This window comes from Gavialis gangeticus, unplaced genomic scaffold (genome assembly GCF_001723915.1).
Source record: "Gavialis gangeticus isolate Ggan-Ray unplaced genomic scaffold, GavGan_comp1, whole genome shotgun sequence".
Classification (NCBI taxonomy): Eukaryota; Metazoa; Chordata; order Crocodylia; family Gavialidae; genus Gavialis; species Gavialis gangeticus.
In genome coordinates, this window is record NW_017729032.1 from 158,691,087 (window position 1) to 158,715,808 (window position 24,722).

The 24,722-nt window shown below is 41.8% G+C and overlaps 1 protein-coding gene across 4 annotated transcripts in view; it reads left to right on the forward strand.

The window, feature by feature from the left end:
• The window catches only part of LOC109302575 (cohesin subunit SA-2-like), a 97,761-nt gene that overhangs the window by 41,161 nt on the left and 31,878 nt on the right, over positions 1-24,722 (forward strand). For 3 of the 4 annotated variants that reach the window (XM_019524168.1, XM_019524165.1, XM_019524166.1), the window contains exons 11-19: positions 1,582-1,680; positions 4,884-4,963; positions 15,463-15,570; positions 17,832-17,943; positions 18,641-18,755; positions 21,732-21,835; positions 22,315-22,407; positions 22,494-22,583; positions 23,702-23,905. In XM_019524168.1, coding sequence (XP_019379713.1) covers positions 1,582-1,680; positions 4,884-4,963; positions 15,463-15,570; positions 17,832-17,943; positions 18,641-18,755; positions 21,732-21,835; positions 22,315-22,407; positions 22,494-22,583; positions 23,702-23,905 — 1,005 coding nt within the window. The remainder of the gene's footprint in view (positions 1-1,581; positions 1,681-4,883; positions 4,964-15,462; positions 15,571-17,831; positions 17,944-18,640; positions 18,756-21,731; positions 21,836-22,314; positions 22,408-22,493; positions 22,584-23,701; positions 23,906-24,722) is intronic. The other variant, XM_019524167.1, reaches the window with a different exon arrangement.

A 24,722-nucleotide genomic window follows, 5' to 3' on the forward strand; every position in this document is an offset into this window, starting at 1 on the left:
GACACTGCTCTCCAAGCTGCCGGGCTGCATATCAACAATCGGATCGTTATCGGCCGATATGGCTTGTTAAAAATTGGCCATCGGTATTGGTCCTAAAAATCTCTGTTTGTGCACTCCTAGTTACAGTTATGTTTTTTTTTTCTTCCTAATCTTTCTTTTTTTTGATAGAAATACAAAGTCAGTTCTTGATTGTTTCTGGTCACTGGGGTCAGTGCTAATGAAAACTTTCTCCCCTGCCCACACATCTTAGTGATTCTTTTTCTTTTAAATGTTATTTGCTAACAATGTGGATGAGCTGTCTAAAGTTCCATCTCCTCCCTGCCTTGTTCTGTCACTCACTTCTATTATGCAATTGAAGCCCCCCACTGTTATCTTTAGTCTCCCTTGAGCATGTAAACTGCTAGCTTTCTAAGCAGAGCCCTTGGCCCCCTCCTGCTCTGGTGGTGCATATGTGTTGAAAACTTCTAATTCCGCTCCCCCAGCTGATAGTATCATTTGCTGCAATCTGCCAGTGGTGATATCTTCCACCTACTTTGCTTTCTTCTCTGGATTCTTGAATATTACTGCCACTCCAGCCGTTTTTGTTTTCATTTGTCCCTGATCACCAGGATAGTCCCCATCTCCACCTCTTCTCCAAGTGCTTATAATCCCTTTCCTCTGGTATCCCACATTCTTGTAGGTAGATTATGTCTGCCCTTACTTGTTTTAACATTGGTTTGATCTGTTCCCATCTTTTCCTCGTTAGTACGCTCCTGCCATTAATAGATGCTATAATCAGTGGTGTTGTGCTTGTGTTAAAGAGTGCTCGTGTCCCTTAAGAGTTTGCTGGTACTGCTGCTCTCTGTGGTTGACTTGGCACTCTGTGGGTATAGGCTGTTGGGTTTGCAGTCATTTTAGGTGGTGTGGTTAATATGGTTGACCCTAGGAAGGGAAGGGAATGATGGGACTGACTGCTACTGGTTGATGTGATAAACATGACAGACCTTGCCTACACTGAGAACTCTATTATGAAGAGATTTCCCTAGTGTAAAGTAGTCATGGGGAGACTTGGTGAAAGTTTATGCAAGAGCATCATTGACCCTCTGAGATGATTTAGGCTGATTTAGAGCTGGCATTGTGTAACTTACACCTATTACTCTGAACATTACTCCTGAGTGTTGTCCCTTGAGTTTTAGTCGTCTCTTGAAGTTCCTACGGTAGTTTAATTTATATCTGATGAAGGCATTGCAAGAAAAAAAGGACATAAGCCAAGAGGAGACCTTACCTCCTTAAAACCTTCGTTTGTGACTCATAGTTCTGGGATACCTTTCACTTGGTCGGGGCAATTGATTATAAGTTCTGTGAGAGTTTGAATGTAAGGTTGTTTAACACAAGCTTTGAGATCAGTGTTTAGCTTGCTGGCCCATTATATCTTGTTAGTTATACGTTGATATGTATCTGGTAAGGAAATATAAAGTACTTAATCAGCCTGTTGTAGACACTCATAGGGCTTTTAGGCCAATAGTGTACATGGTAGTCACAAGTAAATCACATCAGCAACAAAGGTTTGTTACTGTTAGCAGATTCCTCTTTGTTTTGTAGCAAGCTGAAGTGCGATTGAAGTGTCTTCTGGGACTTCAGGGAATTTATAGAAGAAAAGAGCTTGTTTCCAAAATGGATCTCTTTACTAGCAGATTCAAGGTAAGTGGATTAACATTTTCTGTTTCTTATATTTGTTTTGACCAGGCACATGGCATTTGATATTTTGAGCAAACTGGGCTCCTCACTGTGTTGGCCTGCATGGGCTAAGCATGTTGTGGAGATGGCATGCTTGGCTCTTTTAGTGGGTAATTTGATGACATGCTTCTCTTCATTTATGAAAACATGTCCCTTTTGCTCTGTCTAATGTTTAACATGGTATTGACAGATCCTGTGTACAACTATGTTCATTCTCTTGGCCACAAAGATGTCAACGTTGGACATCCCAAGGACTCCCTGTTCCCTTTTCCCACCTCAGAAATGGATTTATATGTTAGACCTTAGTTCATAGAATCCTAGAAAATTAGGGTTGGAAGGGACTTCAGGTGGCCGCCTAGTCAAGACAGGAACATCCCCAACTAGATCATCCCAGCCAAGGCTTTGTCTAGCTGGGTCTTAAAAACCTTCAAGGATAGAGATTCAACAACCTCTTTGGGAAAACTGTTCCAGTGTTTTACTAACCTAGTGAGAGTTTTTTCATAATATTGAATCTAAACTTCCCTTCCTGCAACTTGAGACCTGTTGCTCATTATTTTGTCATCTGCCACCACTGAGAACAGTCTAGCTCCATCCTCTTTTGAACCCCCCTTCAGGTAGTTGAAGGCTTTTATTAAATCACCTCAGTCTTCTCTTATGCAGACTAAATAAGACCAGTTCCCTCAGCCTGTCCTCATAAGTCATGGCCCCCAGCCCCCTCACCATTTTCGTTGCCCTTTGCTGGATTCTCCAATTTGTCCACATTCTTTCTGTCATAGGGGGCTGGAAACTGAACACAGTACTCCAGATGTGGCCTCATAAGTGCTGCACAGAGGGGAATAATCACTTCCCTTGCTCTGCTGGTAACTGTTCTACCGATGTAGCCTAGTGTGGTTTTAGCCTTCTTGGCAGCAAGGGCACACTGGTGGCTCATATTCAGCTTATTGTCCACTGTAACCCCCAGGTCCTTTTCTGCAGAGCTGCTGCTCAGCCAGTCAGCCCCCAGCCTGTACTGGTGCACAGGATTGTTTCATCCTAAGTGCAGGACTTTGTGTTTCACTTAGAACAGAACAATCCCGTGCACCAGTACCAGCTGGGGGCTGACTGGCTGGGCAGCAGCTCTACAGAAAATGACTTTGGGGTTACAGTGGACAATAAGCTGAATATGAGCCAACAACGTGCCCTTGTTGCCAAGAAGGCTAAAGGCACACTAGGCTGCATTGGTAGGAGTGTTGCCAGCAGGGCAAGGGAAAGTGATTCTTTTCCTCTATTCAGCTGAGTAGTCCTGTGTTACCACTGCTGTCAGTTACCACTGCTATTCAAATGCATGACTGCAGATTCAGCATGACTCTGAACCTTGCAGAAGGGTCTCCAGTCTGAACAAGTCAAATACTAGATTGTAAGCAATTAGTCTTTGATAGCCTGTTGGGTGACCTTAGTAGAGACCAGTATGATTCTAATAGCCTGCACTGATCATGTTGCCACATACAGGTTTATTCAAGCACTCTACATTTTAAGATTGCCTTGGGTTATGATTTCATCAGCTATTATTATCCCAATAGGGTGAGGCCTTGTCAGTACTTGGGTAGGAAGACCCAGGATGTCGCAAGAAGGGATCTTGATGGCTCAGTAGTCATTACTTTTCCCTCTGTGTTAGCACTGACCCAGTACTACCGCATGGTGGAGTAGTACAAGCTGTTCTGCCAACAATGCTCTTTTTCAGCTGAGGTGTAAAAGACAAGCCTTGGCTGTTTAGGGTTCCAAAAAATCTCTTGGGCCTTCTTGAAAGCAGCTGGGTATTAATGCTGGTGGCTCAGTTTTAACTCTGGTAAGTAAAATTCTGCCCTTCTAATTTCTGCTTATGTTGTAAACAGTATTACAGCAGTCCTGTTTATTTCCAGACTTCATCTTTGTAGCATTGTTACACACTGCCTAACAGCTGAGGGGTGTTATTTTAGAGGGGCCTGGATTTCAGAGACTGATAATGTGATTCCAATTTGTAGGGTGCTTGGAGATCCCTCTGTTTGAAAGATGCTGTATGAATGTAGTAGTATAACAAGTTGTATGCAAACGTGCTGTTTTAGACTCCTCCAATATTCAAAGGGCACCCTTTCAAAGCAGTCAATCTGTAAATAGTAATTCTGGCTTCTAAAATGATCTTCACATTATTTTGCTCCATCTCTGCATGGCTCTTGAGAATTTTTCAGGGCATGGTGGGTTTGTAGAGCTTCCCCTTTTGTGTGGGCACCTAAAGGGTGGGCAGGTGGAAGACAAAAGGTGAAATAAGTGAATAGCAGTTTCTGTAGTTTCCACCTACCACGCTAAATAAAGGACTTTCAACGAGCCATGGACTGATGTTCTTTTCCTAGTACATCCTCTAGACGTCCTGTGTTCAAGATGCTGTTCTGTTTTGACTCGGGGAATTCTCCTTAAAAGAAAAAAATGGCAGCACTTGAATTTTCATTTAAAAAACCCTCAAACTTTAGAAGTGTAGGTATGTGAATAGCAATTTATCTTAAATGTGCAGGTCTGGGAAGGAGTCTTGTAAAGGCTCAGTGGGGCCTTAGTGTTGCAGCCTTATGCTGTGGCCAGTGCAAAATGTTAGTGTTCCCCACAAACTCTGAGGTAGAGATCCTCTGAGAGGGCTGGCTAGTTGCTTGCTCTTCTATCCCCATGAGGGGCTACATTTCCTGCATGGCCAGCTACAAGAAGGCAAATTCATGAAGTGAGAATATGGCTGGGGATATTCGATAGACTAGAAGCCATGTGATCCAAGACGTGCTCTTTCAACAGGGTTCCAGCTTCTTTTGATAACAGAAATTTGTTCTGTGTAACAGTGGTACTTTGGACTTTACCCTGCTTTAACATACTGAAGTACAATTAGTAATATCTTGCCAATGGTCATTCTTAATTTGAAAACTGCAATTGCTTTCTTGTAGAATTTATGCAATTACTGTTAATCCATGATTAATTTAGTAACATATTGCAGTTGCTTTTCAGGTGTTGGAGAACAACTTGTTAGTAATCAAGTTGCTTTATGTCTCCTAGGAAATAGCTATTGAAATAAGTCTCTTGGCTACTAGGGTTAGATGTGTTGTCTGTAGCAAAAATAAACATATATCCAGAACAGAAAGTGTTACATCTTTTTATTGTCATTTTACACCCATTAGGATCGAATTGTGTCCATGACTCTGGACAAGGACCACGAAGTAGCAGTTCAAGCCATGAAACTCTTGATGCTTATGTCACAGTAAATAATTTCTTTTTTAAAAAATGTACTGTATTGTTGTAATGGGAACAGGGTTCAAATCTACCGTGGGGACTCCATCTTAGACTTAGAACATGCTCAGAAGCCATTACCCCTATAGCAAGAGAGGGTTAACAGTTGGAACTGTTCAAGCCTTGGGATTTCCTTTTGTTGTGGGAAATTTCAATATTTCAAAAATATAAATTTTGAAATGTCCCAATAAAACAAGAACTGACACACTGTGATTTTGGAAAATCAGTTGTTTCACGTTTGACTTTTCCAAAATGAGGTATCCAGCTGCTCAGGAGCCAGAGGGACTCTCCAGGCTGCTCCTGGCATCAGGGACTCCCTTTCCACAGAGTGTGGAACCAAGAAATTCTAAGTCTAAGATCTTTTAGGGTTTCCGGGCTCCTTGGGCATTTGTACATATGCTTGTACTGCAGTGCCAGGCATTTTTAAAAGCTTTATACATTTGTATAAATGGCGAAATGCGTCGGCACTGAGAAAATGGCGGTGGCACAATTTTGAACTAATGCACATTGAAGATTTTTTAGTTACAAAGCACACTGCTGCCATTTTCTGTACACTGATGTGCATTTTGCCGCTTATACAACTGCATACAACACAGCACAGCGTGCATCAGCTCGCGTGTGGAGCAGACTCGATTGAATCTGCTGCAATGTGTTGGATCTCTGGCATGTCGCAGTGTGAAAAGGTATATGTATAAATACCCCGTGTTGTGAAGAGGGGACCTAGGGATTTCCAAAAGCCCCATTTTTGACTGAGCCTCTTAGGACTTCTAGGTTCTCTGATGTAGTACAGGGAACCAGTCTATTAGATGAGGTGGTGGGGAAAATAGGCAAGTTTCTGACAGATATCTGCTTTTGTTTTTGTGAATGTGTTTTGAAACAGAGATGTTCATGTGAAACACTTTGGTTTTGATGAAATAGTACTTTTCAGTGAAAAACTGTTTCATTGGAAAATTCATGACCAGTTTTAGTTATAAGAGGTAGCTGCAAGCTTTAGGTGTGGTGGTATGGACTGAGAGCCAAAGTTAGCATGGTACTACAGAAGTCTGATTCCTTACAATACATTCTACAATACCATGTTTTAGATATGGTAATTTAAAAAAACTTAGGAACAGTAAACTTGCTTTATTCCTTTTTTGATTTTTAATTATTTAAAGTCTCTACATCCCACTGTAGGTATGGGTCGGATTTTAAGATCACACAGGAATCTTAACTGCTTGTGCTTCAGAGTATAACCTGATGCCTCCTGCACTTTTTTGGGAAGGTGTGGCTTCCCTCCATGTACAACCCTGCAAAGTTGTCCAGGGGCATAATAGGTTTTTCCTGACCTAAAAGGTATTAATCACTGCTGGAGGAAGGATGTAGGACTTGATAGCATGGTAAATATTTCTTTTATTGAACCAGCTTTGTGAAACTGAGACTTGTGTTGAGAATGACTTGCCTGAATTAATGACTGGGCCAACTGAAAACCAATTTCACTGTCAGTGCCTCACCCTCTCCATTCATGTAGCAGTGACTTTTTAAGAGTGTTAAAACAGCAGAAGGTGCATAGTGAATTTCTACTGAATTTTAGGTAGGCAGCGCTACCTCAATGGCAGTCTGTATTGTGTGAGAGTACAGACAATCCTCAGACTTACGACTCAATTGGTTCCTGAAAATCATGTCTTAAGTCTCAACGTTGTAACTTGGAACCGATTTTCCCATAGGAAACAGTATTATAAATGGGGGATTGGTTCCTAAACCAAGGCCCGATACCCTATTTTCACCAAAAATAACCCAGAATTTTGTACTCAATTATAGTTGAGTAATTCATTAATGTATTTATATTGTAAATATCAATCATATTGATTTGGAAGGACTTCCTTGAGGAGACTTTGCTGGACATTTTGAAGGGTTCTTGGCTGGAGTCTTCTCAGGAGTCTTGGCTGCTTTCTTAAAGAAAGTGTCCCAGGAAGTTGGGACAGATTATTCTCCGGGGAGATGGGTGATGCAGTGAACTTGTTCAGATCAAGTGTTGTAAAGTTGAAACTGATGTCAGAAAGTTGAAACAGTGTCAATTTATAAACGTTGTAAGTGCAAAACATTGTAACTTGAAACGTCTTAAGTCAAGGATTGTCTGTATGCAAGTGAAATCTATGTAATATAGATAGTAATCTTCTAATGTCTGGTCCTGTGTTTTATGTAACACTACCAGAGTACTCTTGTGAACTGAAGTGAGGCTTTATAATTGGAGCAGCTGACTAAAACTGACTCCCTTGACACTCCACTGACTTAAGTGCCATTTCTTTAGGCCTGCCCCAGCCTCTATATATGAGAAGTGGGTCCATTGTGTATACTCATTCTTGGTATAGCTTGCTCTTTTAAAGGTGGTACCAATGTTGGAGTGACACTAATACTAGATAGGTTACTGCTGCTTATAGAAACACAACATGCATTTTGTATGACATTTGAACCTCCAAGTTGCAAAGAAAGTGAAACAAAGTACAATGCTATGTCTCTGTACATGACATGTCCCTGTGCTAGGAGGAGCAGCACACCATTGTTAAAAGACAATGATGCTTTAAACCAGTTAAGGTTGCTCTTGTTGTTTGAGATAAAGAACAAGCGCTATATTGGCACTGCAGCTGTTTAGCTTCTCTGGCTTCATTGTCAGGATCATGTTTTCACTAAACTTCATGAAAACAAACTATAGTTAAAATGTTCATCGGTTCTTCTTTTCCTGGAAAAACAGGACAAAAACCTGTCCAAACAACATTTACGAATAGGTTTCCAGGATTGAGCAGTGCCTCCTGAAAAGTTTTCTGAACAACACTTGTCCATCATAAAACACGTTTCCTCATAAATAAACTGAGTACATGGGTTTTTTTTTTGATTACGCTATGGCAGAAGTCCAGCAGCCACATGCTTGTTGTCTTTGTTTCTGCTCCATCTGTTGCAGAGCCAGCCTCCCTAGTCACTTTGAGCCCTACAGATTTGGTTTAATTATTGGGAAGATGAAGAAGGGAGTTGGGGACTTAAACAAATAACACACAGATCCAACCAAGAATCATTCCTTTTCTCATAAAATAAGCACTGACCAGTCTAAACATCACTGGTGAAAATTAGGGACTCTAATAAGATTTTTTTACCAAGATCCTGTATCAAGATGCTTTTTCATAGGGGGTAAGTTTTTGCTGGAATACCTAAGTGTTTAGAAGTAACTAAGTGCTGACATTTTAGGAGCAGAGAAGCATTTAATTGGATGATGTACTGGGAAAAGCACTCAAAGCATGTCTGTATTAGGCCTACCTAATACATTAAGCAACACTAAAGTTGTGCAAGATGATGCTGGCATTCATGGATTTGCTCAGAATCAGTAACAACAAAATGCTGCTTATGTAGAAATAACCTTTGTCTAACAGCCTTGATCATATTTGTTTTGCTTACTTGGCAAAACTAAATTTTTATCCCTTTTAGTCATGTCAGGCCATCTCATTTGTGTGCTGGATTTTCGTCTAGTTTTATTGGTAGCAGAATTGTCATCTAGGTTCTCGTTGTGGAATATGTGTTCTGGTGAGGTGCAAGAAGCTTTTTTGTATTCCAGTTTAAGCTGTCATTTGTGCAAGTTAAAGGAACTGCTTTTTCTCATAAGCTCAGCAAATTTAATGTAATTGCCAAGTCTGCTAACATCTGTCACCAGGCTGCCATTTTTAGAGCATAACTTCAGCTGGTTTGTGAGATGTGGCTTTTACTTTTCATCTGGTAATAAGTTTCTGACTGGGTAAATGAATGCATTGGGCAAAATAGCGTTCCCCTCCGCCCAATTCATTTAGCCATCCATTTTTCATTTGAGAGGTTAAGTACATTTATTTGCTGCTGTATTATCATTTTTGAGTGGAACAAGACCTCTCATCAGTATTCTTGTTGAGGATTGTTTCAGTGACTGTTGCCTCATGTTAGCTGTACTCTATATATTTTAAAAACTGTTTTAACTCTCAGTTATAGCTGTGTGCCCTGCCTTGCAGTAGGAAGTCAATACTGCATTTACTTGACTCCCAAGATGAGGTTCCCCCCACATTTAATAATGTGGTGGGGGACCTGCAGCTGCTCCAGCTCTAAATCTGGCTCCTTCTCTACCTGGCAGGGCTGAGGCTATGCTTTTTGCCCTAGGCTGGAGTGGAGTCAGAGCCTGTTGGAGCAGAGTAAGGGTAAGCAGCAGAGAGGGGGAACTGGGCAGAAATCCCAAGGTGTGTTGGGGGGGAAGTTAGGTGGGGGGGGCAGAGGCATTGAGGTGACAGGCAGTAGGTGGGGGCAAGTGGTAAGGGGGACGGGTGGCAGGAGTCAGTGTGTGTGTGTGTGTGTGTGTGTAAGGGGGGCAAAGGACAGGGTTCAACCTGCTTGCCTTCACCCTCCCTTACCACCTGCCCTCCTGCCACTGCTTTCCCTGCTGCAGCAGCAGAGAGAGAGAATTTAAGATGACCCTCCAATAATTAGATTCTCTGCATGGAAAGTTTTAACAAATTCGTAACTTCCATGTATAAAGTCTAATTATTGGAGGGTCACTTTAATTCAGCGTCATCTTGGATTTGAGTAAATATTGTAAATTTGCCTCCTACTGGTCCAGTAAACCACTACATTAGCACTTCTTAAATCTTTTCTCTAACCATGTCTCTATAGGGGGTGCCTATCAGAAGCTGTCAGCTGGTATCTACTAAGTAGGCAGCACATAGCAAACTTTCTCAATGTGCCAGATTATTAGACTAGAAAAAGAAAAAGTCTGGTGCTGACTCAGACCCTTCCAGCAGTGCATAAACCTGTCCGGTGTAAATCGCACATTATTTTTTCCATGTCCTCCCTAGTTCTTCAGATGTTTATACCCATCTGTTGCAGTGTCTTATTAAATATCAAGTTCTTTGGGTCAAAGGGTTTTTTTTCTAGAGTGCAAAGCGAGATGGGACACTGATCTTGGCTGGGTCTGTGAATGCTGTCGTCCTGCAGGCATTGGAAGTACAAGTGGCATGAAATTGCCAGCCTTAATTAGGATAGAACAGTAATACAAAGCACCTTAAGGAGAGTAGCAATAAGAAGAAAATGAATTGGAAGGAATAATGTGAGTGGTAGATACTCAGCGGAGGAAAGTAATAGAGAAAAGAGTAATTCTGAAAGAGATTTGGGAATCCTAGCAGAAAGCTCTATGACTTCGGGGTGGGTGCATCTGGACAGTGGGATTCATATCTGGATGTTTTGCTACTAGAAAGAACTGGGGAAGTATTATAAGGTAACTAGGTAGTGGTTGACGATTCATGGGGAAAGATTCGAAGGTGTGTGGATGTGCCTGGACACCAGTCTGCAAATAGCTGAAGAATGTAACCAACAAGGAGGGCATGAATTATTGCTAAAATTGCTTTTGAATGTATCTATAATACACAGGATACCAAGAGTTCTAGTTTTTTGTATGTCTATAATAGACAACACACTTTATAGCACTTTCTATTTAAAATGCTTTACCAGGGTAAAAACATTTCACCTCAGCTTTTTCAGATAGGCAAGGTGTGTTAATTAAGCTTATAGATATGGAAACAGCATCCTTAGCTTTATAAGACTTGATAAGGAACAAGGGATTAGAGAGCAATATTTTTCTTTTGTGCTTAAAAACATTACTATCCTTCCTCTTTTTCTGTAACACTGTTAAATGACTTCTAGCTGACATGGTAGAAGCACTGTTACTTAAGTGCTTAAATGGGATTGGCAAAATGTGCCATAGCAAATAATATATCAGCATAACACCTATTAAGCTTAACATAGTAAATAATGCTACCTTGACAGGGACCTCAACTACATGACCCAGTAGGGCCTTTCAATAACTAGCTTCCATGTTTCACTGAGCCTGAACCTTCTCGCTAACAATTTGTGGCTGTTATTCCTAGTAACCCTGGGTGATGCCTGGGGGAAAAGAGCCTCCCCCAATTCCCACTGGTCCCCCCTGGTGAGTTTGTAAATGGCTGCCAGCTCCCCTCTCAGCCTTCTCTTGTGGAGGCTAAATAGGTTCAGGCCCTTTAGCCTCTCTTTGGAGGGCCTGACCCACTGCCCCTTCATCATGCGAGTGGCCCTCCTCTGTACCCTCTCAATGCTAGCCACATCCCTCTTGAAGTGCGGTGGCCAGAACTGGATGCAGTACTCCAACTGTGGCCTGTCCAACGCCTCATAGAGGGGGAGGATCACCTCCCCGGACCTGCTTGTGATGCATCTGTAGATGCACAACGAGGTGCGGTTAGCCTTACTGACCGCTTCCTCGCATTGGCGGCTCATGTTCATCCTGGATTCAGCAATGACTCCAAGGTCCTTTTCTGCTGTTTTTTTGACAAGAAGGGTTTTCTCCAGCCTATAGGTGTGTTGCTGGTTCCTTCTCCCTAGGTGCAGTACCCTGCACTTGTCTGTGTCAAAAAGCTTGAGGCTGAATTGATTCAATCTTCGCAGTTTAGTCTAAGCTTTATAGATTGAACTGATAAGCAGGTGAACAGACATTCACTTTTGATTCTGGAAATGCATCTGCATGGTTGCAGTAGCTCAGGCCAGAAGCCAGAGGTCGCTATAGCTGGTCTCCGTGCTCAGCTGGAGCAGGCAGCTTGGGCCAAGGCTAGCCTGCCTGCCCTGTGAAGGGGGGTTTGCGTGGGAGGCGCAAAGCATCCTTGGATGCTGGGGGGACTGGGAGTTAACTTGAATCTGGAGGGGATCTGGGACAGAAGTTAAAATAAACTGATTTAACCTAAATCAGTTAAATTTAACACTACATCCATCCGGGTTTATTTTAAACCAGTTTCAGCTATTTTGAAAATGGTTTATGTGCACTGAACTTATGTTGTGTTACAGATTTGAATTGGTTTCTGATCACCTATACTGTTTATGTGTAATTTCTGTCCCTAGCCTTGAAGTAAATGGTAAAAATTCCTTATTCAGTTTTTCCCAGTTCAGTGGGCCCAATTTTCACATTCTTTACTTGCCATTTAAGTGTCATATGCATAAATTTGTTAATGGTGACATCAGTGCCTCTCCTGTGGCACTGGGCTGGAATACAAGCAACTGCAAGTGAGCAAAAGCTGATGGAGACAATCCCTATGCAATGCTGCATCTCTTGTGTTTAGACTATAGCAGGTTTTTTGCTTTCCAAGGTCATCTCATGAAATGCAAATTAAAAATGATCTTGTTTAATCCACTAGCTAATGCAGGCATCCAGAACAGTCTCTGCTCATTCCCTGGAGTACCCCTGTCTTCTCCAGTGTATGTTCACACTGAAGTATGGAAAAAATGATCTATCATGGCATTAGCATGTGGAAGACCATGCCTGTTTATTTTTAGACGTCTAAATACTGGCAGGCACTACTGGCTTAACCTTTATCTGTCACTTGGCATTCTAGGGGCTGTACATTTGCAGCAGTAGAATTGCAATATGTAAAGTATTCCTTCAGCGTGCGATTATTGGCCCTTTACACACACAGAAGGAAGATACCTGTTTATTGTTGGAAGGTTTCCAAAATTAGTCTTCGTCAATGTAGTTAGGTGTTGCCTCTTCCAAAGGCAAGTAGAGCCTTGGAGCTAGTAAAATAATTTTCAAGTGTAAGACTTGACATCTTTAAAGAAGGCAACTGTTGAACACTATGTGAAAGGAGAGAGAGAGAGAACAGATGCAGAGATATTTTCTCTCTCTCAAAAAACAAAAAAATCCATTAGTGAAAGGAATGTCATCAGCTGCTGCCAGCCTGTACTGGGGAAAGGGGCTTATTTTTTCTCTCATGCACCAAACCACTTTGACACCAGAAAGCATTTTATTGCTAAAGCTTCTCTTTCACACCTCACCTAGGAGGGGAAGAACTGCATTATAGACTAAAAATATCTGGGGTAAATTCCTGACTCCTTTAAAGATAATGGCAGCATTCAAATTGACTTAAGTCAGGCTAGGATTTTGCACCAGGTAAAGTCTTTTAACTTGTCCCCAAAGAAAGGCCGGTTGTACCTACATACCTGTTATGGGACATTCTTTCCTGTGGCAGGGATTTGAAAGGAAGGACTTTTTATAGTTACAGAGTGAGTGTAATGCCTGCCCCTTTGTCTCCTTGAAATGTATTGACGAAAGTTGTTGTAAAAGAGCAAGAAATGGCCACAGATATCAAAACTTTCATCCTCTCACTTCATACATTCACGCACAATGATCTGGACTCCAGGAGCTTCACTGTGGAGAACTTGCCCTTTCAATTTGACACCAGTCTTTCAAAAGTGTGAGCATGTGGGGTTGTGTGTGTTTGTGTTCCCACAATGTCTAAAAACACAGTTCCAACTCTGTATTTAGGGACTGATTCCCTTTTGTGTTTCCCCTCTGTACGGTCTTGGTTTTTTATCATCTTGACAAGTCACAAATTCAAAATACAAAACCTCCAGCAGCCTCAAATCTGAATTCCTAGCAGTTAAATATTAGAAACACAGGCATCTTGCTGTCAGGACTTCCTGGAACTAACTGCTAGAATTTGGGGAGAGAGAACCATCTAAATATTTGCTATAAGCAACTCTGAAACTAAGCTAGAAACATTTGGCTGTGGTTTAAAAAATGGTAGTAGAGGAGTGGTCTGGAAACACCATGATGCTTAGAAAGAGGGTATGTTTGCACCTTTATAAAGTAACTAAATCAGAAGCGTATATGCTTTCATAGGCAGAGGGCTTACTCCATCAGATGTTGTTAAGGGACTCTAGGAAGCAGAGCAGCTAAATAGAAAGCAGTGATTAGAATACAAAGGGCAGGGAAGTGGGGAGGAAAAAGGACAGGGCACTTCTGAGAGACGCAAGGTGGGTGGGTAGGAGAGAGAGAAACAAGGCAGATAACCCACTGAGGGATATTGGGTTTAAGTGCTAATGTAAGTAGTAGGATAAGAATCTGTATTCTCAGTTTAGAGCATGCTTAACACAGTCCAGTCTCGGTGGATGATTTCTTGTTCTGTAATTTCCTATTTAAGTTCCACTTACCTGTCCTTAGGGTTGTTGGTTATCTGTACCTGTCCTCTGTATTGCAATCTCTGCTTTCTGTTTAGGAGCTCTGCTTCCTGCAGTCCTTTCACAGCATCTGAAGTAAGCCCTCTGCTTATGAAAGCTTATGCTATATATAGTGTGTGTGTACACATCTCTAAGTTAGTCTATGAAGGTAGACATCTACCCTGCCTTCTGCCTGACTTCAGACTAACATGGCTAACTCCTCTCTGCTTGTTCTTGTGTGGGCTGTTCTCTTCTGATAGCCAACAAAGTCTCAGGATTCACAAAGGTGATCATTATGGCTTGTTTCCCTAAGTAGCACTTGCTCACATTTGCTGAAAAGTTTCCTGTTGTTTTAATGAAAGTGTTTTCTGCCAGGTTGCATTCAGCCAACTTGTTTTTAATGATCACTGGCAGAATATGCAGGCCTTTAGAGTGAAAATGTTAATGATGCACCCTGATCATTACAGGCCAATTTACAACAGGCTGATTGCCCTTGACTGCAACCAAAATCTGACTTCTGCTCTCTGAAGTGCAACAGTTTTGGTGACTCCTTTTAGAATGTGGTCTCTCTCTGAGTAAATATTGACAGGAATAGGTCAAACAGAAATTATGCACTAAGTAAATGTTTTGCCAAGTAAGGGAGGGAAGGGGAGGAATTGTGATTACTTAGCTGAGTAATGGTCAAATATCTACATCATTGGTGGAAAAATACATTATTAGCTACTCAGTGATTAATTAAAAAAATTAAAATAGGATAGATGCAAATATTAGTCCAGCAGCATAGAGTAAATATATCTGTGGAGTGTATGGGTAAACATCCTGCAGGGTCTCAGACATAAGCCATAACTTTTAAGGAATATTCTGTCTGTCTTTGTTTTGCAAGATATATTTATGCTGAGGGATAGTAGGCACATATGATGGCACTTACAAGAGCAAAGGGTTGTGCTAGCTAGACTTTTGTATGAGCAAACGATGGAGACTGGAACAGAAAAAACCAACCAAATAGTTGCTTTTATGTCTTTAATGTCAACACAGCATGTGCCCTCTTCAAAACATATTGTAGATCAGTGGTGCTCAACTAGGACCCATTTGTAAACATTAATGGCCAGTCCCGACCCGGTGCCCCTCACTCCTGACCTGCTGCCTCCTGCCCCCAAGCCCCAGCCCTCAAGGGTGTTTGGCAGGGAGCGGGTGTGTGGGGCAGATGGGGTCCCCTAGCAGCCCCTTGCAGGCTGGAACTCTGCCAGCCTGCAGGGGAAAAGCCAGGGTTTTCCACATATTTCTCTTTTAAAAGAGAATCCATTTTTAAAGAATGAACCATTTTTAAAGTTTATCTGTGATCCTTTCATATATTCTTGTGGCCCACTTTTGGGTTGTGACCCACGGGTTGAGAAACACTGTTATAGATCACAGTTAGGATACATAAAATCCTTTCCAGCTAACATGCATGATAACTTGCTTTATCTCTTTGCATAGGAACTGTGAGGATGTGTTGTCATCTGAAGACTGTGAAACCTTATACCAGTTTGTTTATACGACACACAGACCACTGGCAGTAGCAGCTGGGGAATTCCTTTATAAAAGGTATTGTTGCTTGGCTACTTTTGCATATTCTATCACCATCGCTTTGGTTCCCAGTGAATGTGGGTTTAAGAGGGACATTATCCATTGATGTGATGGATGTCAGGAGGGTACCAGATGTGCTTTCTTTAGCATTCATCTGCTGAATCAGAAATCTGGGGCTAACCATTTGTTTTGCTGCCTAGTCCAGGTCTGTTAAACAAGCATAAGAAAAGTATAAGGCTGAATGAATAAATAAAGTATAAAACAACTGACTAATCCACAGGTGTTGACTCAATTGGAGGACCATACAGCCTTTCCTTATACATTGTTTCCCTTATGTTTTGCTGCTTATGAGCCAATTCATCACCTCGCATCTGCTGGATTTTTATAGCTGTTTGTGATTAATCGCAAAGGTGGCCTCCTCTTCTCCCTCTGGAAGTTGCCTTATACATTGTTAAGCCCTGGATTAATGAGAGCTTCAGCAGATTAAAAAGCCCTCACAATTTTCAGTCAAGTTAATGAAGTACAGGATTTAAGCCCCCCAGGAGTAACTCTTATAAATGGGCTTTTTATAACAACGGTTGCATGAAATGAATCGGACTGGCAAGCTAAAAAGGGAGTTAGTACACATTCTGTATCTATGGCTGGACAGAATGCTCTATTTTGTTTTGTAAGAATAAAGTTTTATTTTTTGGTAAGGCTGTGGAGGGGCAAAATTAAAAACCGACTGCTTATTCTCTCACACACTTGCGTACACTCTCCTGTTTTCTGTCCATTCCCACTCAGCTAAACTAACTAAGGTTTGTGGAGCCAAAAACAACCCTTTTAGGTGAAGTCTTTCATCTCATCCTCCTAGCCCTACATTGCCTTTTTTGGGTAATGTTTCTATATTGGTCAAAGCCCTAGGTACATTTTTCTGAACAATAGGTACAGTTTACTAACAAAAACATTATTTGGGAAGGGGGTAGGGCAGGGGTGGGCAATTATTTCAGTCAGAGGGCCACTCAGTGAGTTTTAGGGGCCTGTCAGCCACATCCATCTCTGTTGCTTTCGTCTCTTCTTCTCTGTTTCTTTCCCCCTCTGCCTCCTCTTTTTTGGGTTGGGGCTCAGGCAGTAGCTTCCACCATGCTGGGAGGGCAATGAGTCAGCTGTAGATGCCGTGGCAGGTTCTGTGTCCAAGGTCCTGAAACTGCCTTTGGTGTCCACAACTGATGCCACTGCCCACCTGGGTGTAAAGATGATGCTTTATGCTGCTGGGCAGAAGTGGTCCCACCTGCCTGCCTGGCAGCACATGGCAACCAGAGCCACTGGAGACATCTGCAGGCCAGATCTAGTGAGTTGGCAGTTGTCCACTCATGGGCCAGATTGAATCTGTTGGCGGGTTGGATCTGGCCTGCAGGTTGTATTTTTCCACCCCTGAGGTAGGGTCATCAGTATTAGTTTATTTTGCTTATTGGGCTGGATTATGTTGTTCTTTTTTTTCTGGCTTAAGCTGTGCCCATTAGGAAGGTTTACTGACATAACTATACTGGCAAATCTTTTTCTGTAGTACCTCAATTTTCAGTCCTGTGGCCTGTTAATTTTCTGGAGGCATGATGTGGCAGGCTCTGCTCATCCATGAGTGCCAGGACTTAAATTGTCACCTTTCATGAGCAGCAACCTCACTCTTGGATTTCTGTGGGGAGAGGAGGAGAAAATTGAAATCACAAAGGACTGTCATGCTATACCTTGGGCAATGCAAGGAGAGTACTTTTCCCAGTGTAGTTGTCAGTTGGGATAAAACACCTGTTGGAAACGCACAATCCTGGGTTTTCTTTAAGAGCATTGGTTTGTCCATCCATGTCTGTTCATTGGATGGATGGTCCATCCGGCAGCCATCCATAATACAAATTATCATCGAGCAGTAATATTTTCCCATGAACCATATTTATCATTGTGGTAACCTTTAAATGATTGTGGAGACCAGGCATCCTTAAAGGATCAAGGTATATCTCATGATGTGCTGTTACTAGGTGTAATTTGTCTGGTATCCAGTGCACTGGCAGGCCATGATCAGTGGTGGTCCCTGCATCCACGGAGATGGCAGAACTTTTTTAACTGAAAATAATCTCTCTCTCCTTCCTCCCAGCTGACAGGAAGATAGGATATGTTTGTGGAATAGGTGAAGAGAACTTGAAAGAATTCAATCTTCCTGAAATGTTGACAGAATCCTTGTGTTCTGCAGAGTAAGCAGAAGGTACATAGCAGAACTGGACTGATATTTTTCCTTTTTCTATTCACAGGTTGCTTAATAATCAGGGAGATGAAGAAGAAGGTCTGCCCAAAAGTAGAGGGAAATTTGAGCCCAGTGCCAGTCGCTTGAGAATTCTAATAGCTTTCTTCTTGGAGAGTGAGGTGAGGATGATGTTGATAGTCATAGATGAAAAGATCAGTGGGAGCCTTTCGGGTCCACTGCACCTGCCTGAGACTTGGTGCTAGGGTGTTGCTGGATATTGTTCTGTATCCAAAGCAAAGACTTTCTTTTGAAAGGCTTCGTTTGATTTCTCAACTTTGTAGGATGAGTTTGAGTGAAGCAAAGGTGTGCAGCTATGTTCTGTCATACCAAGACATTTATTTTCCATGTGTATTAATGTTGAACTGGCTTTCTGGAAAAGAAAAAAAAAATGCGTGGTGGAGGAGTCCAATAGGACTAAATGAAGTCGAAGCAACTAATACGTAGCCCTGAAGTGTATCTGACATCAAAGCCCCACATGGCAATGGGAATTTTAGGCATTGTTAACAGTAATTTAACAGTAATAAGCAAGGTGATTTAGGGAGACTTCTTAAAATATCTTTCTGTCCTTAAAAGCATCTCTCTCCCCTCCCCATCTTGCTATTCCTTATATATCAGACTGAAGAATCAGTATTTAATTTGGGTCTGGTCAGCAGTTAACATGCTTGAAGAATTGCATATGCATGTATATAGATAATATGAATGAATGGTACAGCTTTCTAGCTGGAGAGGGAGTGAGCACTATACGATCAACTATATTCAGATTTCACAGTGTTTGGTTCTGTATGCTTGTGTTGTTTTGTTTTTTTTTAAATCTAGCTACACAAACATGTTGCATACCTTGTAGACAGCTTATGGGATTGGGCGGCCAGTCTGTTGAAGGATTGGGCGTGTATGACAAGCCTTTTGTTGCAAGATGCTGAAGAAGATGGAGGTAGGTGGGCAAAATGCTTTGTGTTGCCAAAAGAACTGTTGTTTTCTGGAAGAACCTTGTTTCGTCTTCAGTTAAAACAAGGTTATTTAACTTTGGAGGGCAACTTAGCTCAGTGTCCTGCCAATATTACTTCAAATGATTTGATTGTCATGATTCAGAATCCTTGTTTGTTTATGCACTTACGAATCCTTGTGAACTGCTGTCAGGTTGTTATGCCACAAGTGTTTATGGCTCTTTTTCCCCTTATCTTTTATTTTTCCTTTGTCCTTCCTTTGTGTCTTCTGGAAAGTGGATAGTGAAAGATGTTTTTTCTTCTTTTTCCTCTCACTTTCTTGGGAGTTTGGCCGATTAAGAAAAGATTCTAGTGGACCCAGTGCAATGTAACAACAGTTAGGTTGCATGTTGAGCAACACTGAGAGCACTGTGGTATCCCATGGCTTTCTACTCTGAAGGTGAGAGAAGCTTCAGTCCTGTTTCTAGACTGCAGAAGAGCCACAAAGAGGGGTCTGAGGAGTCAGATGTGGTCTTGGTAAGAAGATGAGTCAACTTCCAGTCCTGGTAGAAGAGGATAGAATTTGATTAAAGTTAGTGGCATTTCATAAACTTTGACCCATTAGCTTCTGGGGAAGTTTAATCCCAGTGACACTGAACCAGTTGTCCTAATAGAGAAATACTGCAAAATCTGCTTTAAATAAAGCCAGTGAAATTCCCATGAAATTCCAAAATGGATTTACTCTGAAGACTTTAAAGATATCATTGATTTACACCATATGTGTACTGTAATTGTGACTTCATAGATTTCACAGATTTTTAGGGTCGGAAGGGACCTCAGTAGATGATCGAGTCTGACACCTGCTCTGGGCAGGAAAGAGTTCTGGGGTCAGATCATCCCAGCCAGGTGCTTGTCCAGTCTCCTCTTGAAGACCTTGAGGGTAGAGGAGAGCACCACTTCTCTTGGAAGCCCATTCCAGATTCTGGTAACCCTTACTATGAAGAAGCTCTTCCTGATGTCCAACCTAAATCTGCTCAGTTTGTGGCTATTGGTTCTAGTTACCCCAAGGGGTGCCCTGGTAAACAGAACATCTCCTATTTCTTCCTGCCCACCCCCCAGTGAATTTGTAGATGGTCGTAAGATCACCCCTTAGCCTTCTCTTGCGGGGGCTGAAGAGATCCAGGTCCCTCAGTCTCTCCTCATAGGGCCTTACCTGCAGGTCCCTAAACATATGAGTAGCCCTCTGGACCATTTCAAGGTTGTCCACATCCTTCTTGAAGTGCGGCACCCAAAACTGGATGTAGTACTCCAGCTGTGGCCTTACCAATGCCTCAGTCACCTCCTTAGACCTGTTTGTGATGCACCTGCTAATGCATGATAGAGTGCGGTTAGCTTTACTTATCTCTTTGTTACATTGATGACTTACGTTCATTTTGGAGTTGACTATGACTCTGAGATCCCTTTTTGCCACTGTGCTACCTAGAAGGTCATCTCCCAATCTGTATGTGTGTCAGTGATTCTTTCTCCCTAGGTGGAGCACTTTGCACTTATCTTCGTTAAACTGCATCCTGTTCTGTTTTGCCCACTTTTCCAACCTGTCCAAATCTACCTGAATCTGCTCCCTGCCCACCCGTGTGTTTACTTTGCCCCATAATTTGGTGTTGTCTGCAAATTTGGACAGAGTGCTCTCCACACCCTTATCCAAGTTACTGATGAAGATATTGAACAGCATTGGTTCAAGGACTGAACCTTGGGGGACCCCACTGCCCACATCTTTCCAGGTTGATACTGACCTGTCCACCACCACTCTCCGGGTACGTCCCATAAGCTGATTCGCTATCCACCTGACTGTGTAATTATCTATGTCACAGCCGCTTAGTTTATTTATAAGAATGGGATGAGACACCATATCAGTGGCCTTTTTAAAATCCAAGTAAATGACATCTACCTTGACTCCTGCATCTAAGCATTTTGTGACCTGGTTGTAAAAAGAAACAAGGTTAGTCAGGCAGGATCTACCTGCTGTGAATCCATGCTGGTTGCCCTTCAGCATTATTTTTCTCGCTGCACTCCCACAAATGTTTCTTAATACTTTTTTCAAAGGTTTTCCCAAGGAGAGAGGTGAGACTAACCGGCTTATAGTTACCTGGATCCTCCTTCCTCCCTTTTTTGAAAATAGGGACCATGTTGGCCCTTTTCCAGACTTGTGGTGAATCAAACAGACCAACTTTACTGTAAGGTGAAAAGAATAAAATACTACATGAAAGTTCTTTTCTATTTAGAAATCTTGATTTTTTTCCTTTACATTTCAAGGCAGGGGTATTGAGTTGATTGGTTTTCATGATGGATCTGAGGAATTTAAGTGCACCAGTTCACTGAAACACAGCTGTTGGAGGGATTGTTTATATGTGAAACTATCTTAACTTGTCTTAAATAGTATTTATTATGGTAGAACTAGAGGAAATTCTGTGAGGTTGATTTAAAATGTGTAGGCCCAGTTTTTTTAATGGGATCTAGGTACCTAAAGATTCAGACTGGCACTTCATGGGATTTTCAGTAGGTATTGGTCTCTGAAGCTCTTTGGAAAATACCACTACCTGCCCGAAGAAGGGTGTTTGTATCAGAAAGCTTGGAAAGAAGAGTTTTTCCAACTATTTTAGTTGGTTTAATAAAAGATAATGGATTTACCGAAAGAACCTTTTCTGCCTATATCTTTAAGCCAACACAGCTACAACCAACACCTCTGACCAACTGCCTATCTGCACTTACCTGGCTTTCATAGGGAATTACTGCTTTTTGCTTTGCAAAATGTTGCAGATAGTTTCAGCTCATCTTTAGGTTGGATTTAACTCAATTTTTCTTTCCCCTTTAAAATCACTTCAGAGGTGTTTTGAGGAAGCAGTAAGCTTTTTTTTTGTTAGCTGCAGGTGCATCTTCAGTTTGCTTTGGTGTGACACTGAAAAGAGATTGTGGTTTGCTTACAGCACTGAGCGGGGCCCAGGAAAATGCACTGATTGAAATAATCCTAGTGACTGTTCGAGAAGCTGCTGAAGGTCACCCTCCTGTGGGCAGAGGAGCAGCCAAGAAAGTAGGTGGATTTTGTTCTAATTTTTTTTATTGTGTTGCAGTCAAATCTGTCCTTCCTATGTGCACTAATGGCAGGTACTTTGGAAAGAAAGCAGTTTGTTTTTACAAGCCAAACCTTGGCCTCCAAACAAAACATTTTATTAGCAATAGGTATTGATTGAGATGAGCTTTTAGTGGAAGCGCAGCTCAGTGGAGACATGTTAATGACACACAGAGGCCATTTTTATCTGTTAGCCGATAGAGTTATACAGTAGTCCCCATCCAAACAGAACACTTTGTCTGTTGAAATCTAATTCCAGGTTGTTGTTTTTTTTTTTTCAAAAGCTGGGTAAATCCAAGGGAAAAAAATATTTGTACCTCAGCCTAGTGGTTTGTGTTAGTTAACCTCACATGACAGTATACTTTCTACTGTGGGGTAAGTGTAAAATCCCACTCAAATCTGAGAGTATTGTATAACTGAAAAAAATGCTTTCTCTGTAGATCCTGTCAGTGAAAGAAAAGAAAATACAATTGGAAGATTGTACCAAAATTACTGAACACTTTATTGTGGTTCTTCCTCAGCTCTTGGCAAAGGTAATGAGCAGCTGCTCCATGAGCACATGTTAAAAATGTCATTAACATTCCCACACTGCACTCATATCCTGTCTCTTCCTCTGCAGTATTCAGCAGATGCCGAAAAAGTGGTAAACCTCTTGCCAATCCCTCAGTATTATGATTTAGAGGCTTACAGTACTGGACATCTGGAAAAGGTGAATAGGAATCGGGGTACCTGGTGTATATATGGAAGATCCCAAATATGTGAAACAATTTATGGGGCTTTATGGTACTTGGTAACAGTTGCGGGGTTTAGTAAGACTTAATAGGTCTGAAGAAATACAGCTGGAGAGAAGTGTTCCTGTTCAGACTATACATTTTGTACCGGGGCCATTAGAGTAATGCTTTAACACTTGTTTATGTACATCTGTCTATGTTGGTTTAGCACCCCAGTGCATAATGATTTATGGTTTCATGCAGGAGGCCTCATTTTCTGCATAAATTTTAGGCTCTTGTGTTTTGGCATTTTGTTGGATGGAGAGGAGAGCGTGTTACAATGTGTATCCAAGTTGGTATCTCCTAGCAGCTTGCTCCTAGTATTCTCACTGGAGACTGTCTTACCTCCAGTTGCCAGGAGTAACTGCAAGAGAAGAATGAGGTTAATGGTATCTGTGCATGGAAGAGCCATGTCACAAATGGATGAGGTTGGAAAAGCAAAATGGATGGATTTGGAAAACTGGAGAAGATTTGCCCTGTTAGGGATAGTTACAGGAGGTTAATTTTAGCAAAGGGAATAAATACATCCTTGAACACTTCTAGCCTAAGAAGTTAGTTGGGGGAGACAAAGAATTAGCAGTATGACAGAAATGTGCTTGTATCTAGTTCTGTCTGTGTAACAAACTATACTGCCAGTGGCCCACACATGTGAATGACTTCCTAACAGAATAGTGGGAGATCTGAAACATACTTCCTCTTTAGTTAATTCAGCTGGCAATTTTCAGTGTCAAGTGTCTATCCTTCTTAGCACTCTTTCACCTCCCTGTCCTCTGCCATTGTCATTAGGTAAAACCACCGGTATATTGCTATACTGGGAGCTGAAATTATTCTTTTAAGGCTATAAGAAGATGGTAAAATAGTGATGATAAGACAGGGCTCAAAGATCTAAAGCAGCAAGTGAAGTTGTCCTGTAATCCCCCTCTCATTTTCAAATTGGGATTTGTTTAATATTTGATGGTACAAAATTAAAAGGAGTATAAGGCACTTCTTAAATCTGAAATATAAAAGGGCATAAACATGACTTAACTGTCATTCTGATGCTTGTTATTACTTGCAGCATTTGGATGCTTTGCTCAAAGAGGTGAAAGACATTGTGTGCAAACACTCAGACATGGATGTCCTCGAGGCGTGCTCTAGGATATATGACATCCTCTGCAGTGGAGATCTGGCCATTCACAGCAGAGTGGATCTTGCCAGGACTCAACTGATAGATGAGTTGGTGGACCAGCTTAACCAGCTGCTGCATGACTCTTGGCATGAGGTGCGAGTGGACGTGGAAATACATGAAATATTTCTGAATCAAAAAACAAGTAGAGAGAGAGATGCAGTCTTGAAACATTCTGGTTTATTTTTGCTTGAGGGGAACAAAGCTTACAGGCAGCTCTGAAAGGGCTGTCTATTTACATTTGAAAGACCTGAAGATTGTATCCTGACAGGAAGAGGGTGGACAGGAATGGCTCTTCTATGACAGAGGGGAATGGGCTGTTTCTGTATTTGCAATGCTGTGGATTCTTCCAGCCAGACCACCAATGGATATTCTACCCCTGGGCTACAGCGTGCTGTATGTAAAGGTGTTGTTTGAAGATGCCATCTACGATCAAATAGCAACTACAGCTCTGTTAAGCATATGTTAGAGAAGGTGTCATTCTGTCCAGGTACATATTGGCAGTAAGCAGAAAGTTCACAATTTCATTTCTCAAAGATAATTCTGTCAGTAATACCACATAATATAAGATAGCCTTAGGGTCTTTGAAAGTGTCTCCTGTTCTGTGGAAGGAGGACTGCAAATTTTTTGTTATTTCTGAAAAAGTAAAAACAGTTGGCGGAGCTTGCTGTGTGGACGCAGTGAGAGCTTGCAGTGGATCAACTGTGCTACCGCCGACAGGTGTCATGCCAAAACCCATCTGAGTAGATTTTTACTGGATGCTGGGATGCTGTAAACATGTTAGGATACCTCACTCCACCATATTGGATTTATTATGATGGTATAAATCAGGGGTGGCCAACCTGCAGCTCCGGAGCCACATGCAGGTCTTCAGAAGTTAATGTGCATCTCCTTGAATCTTTGCACAAGCACA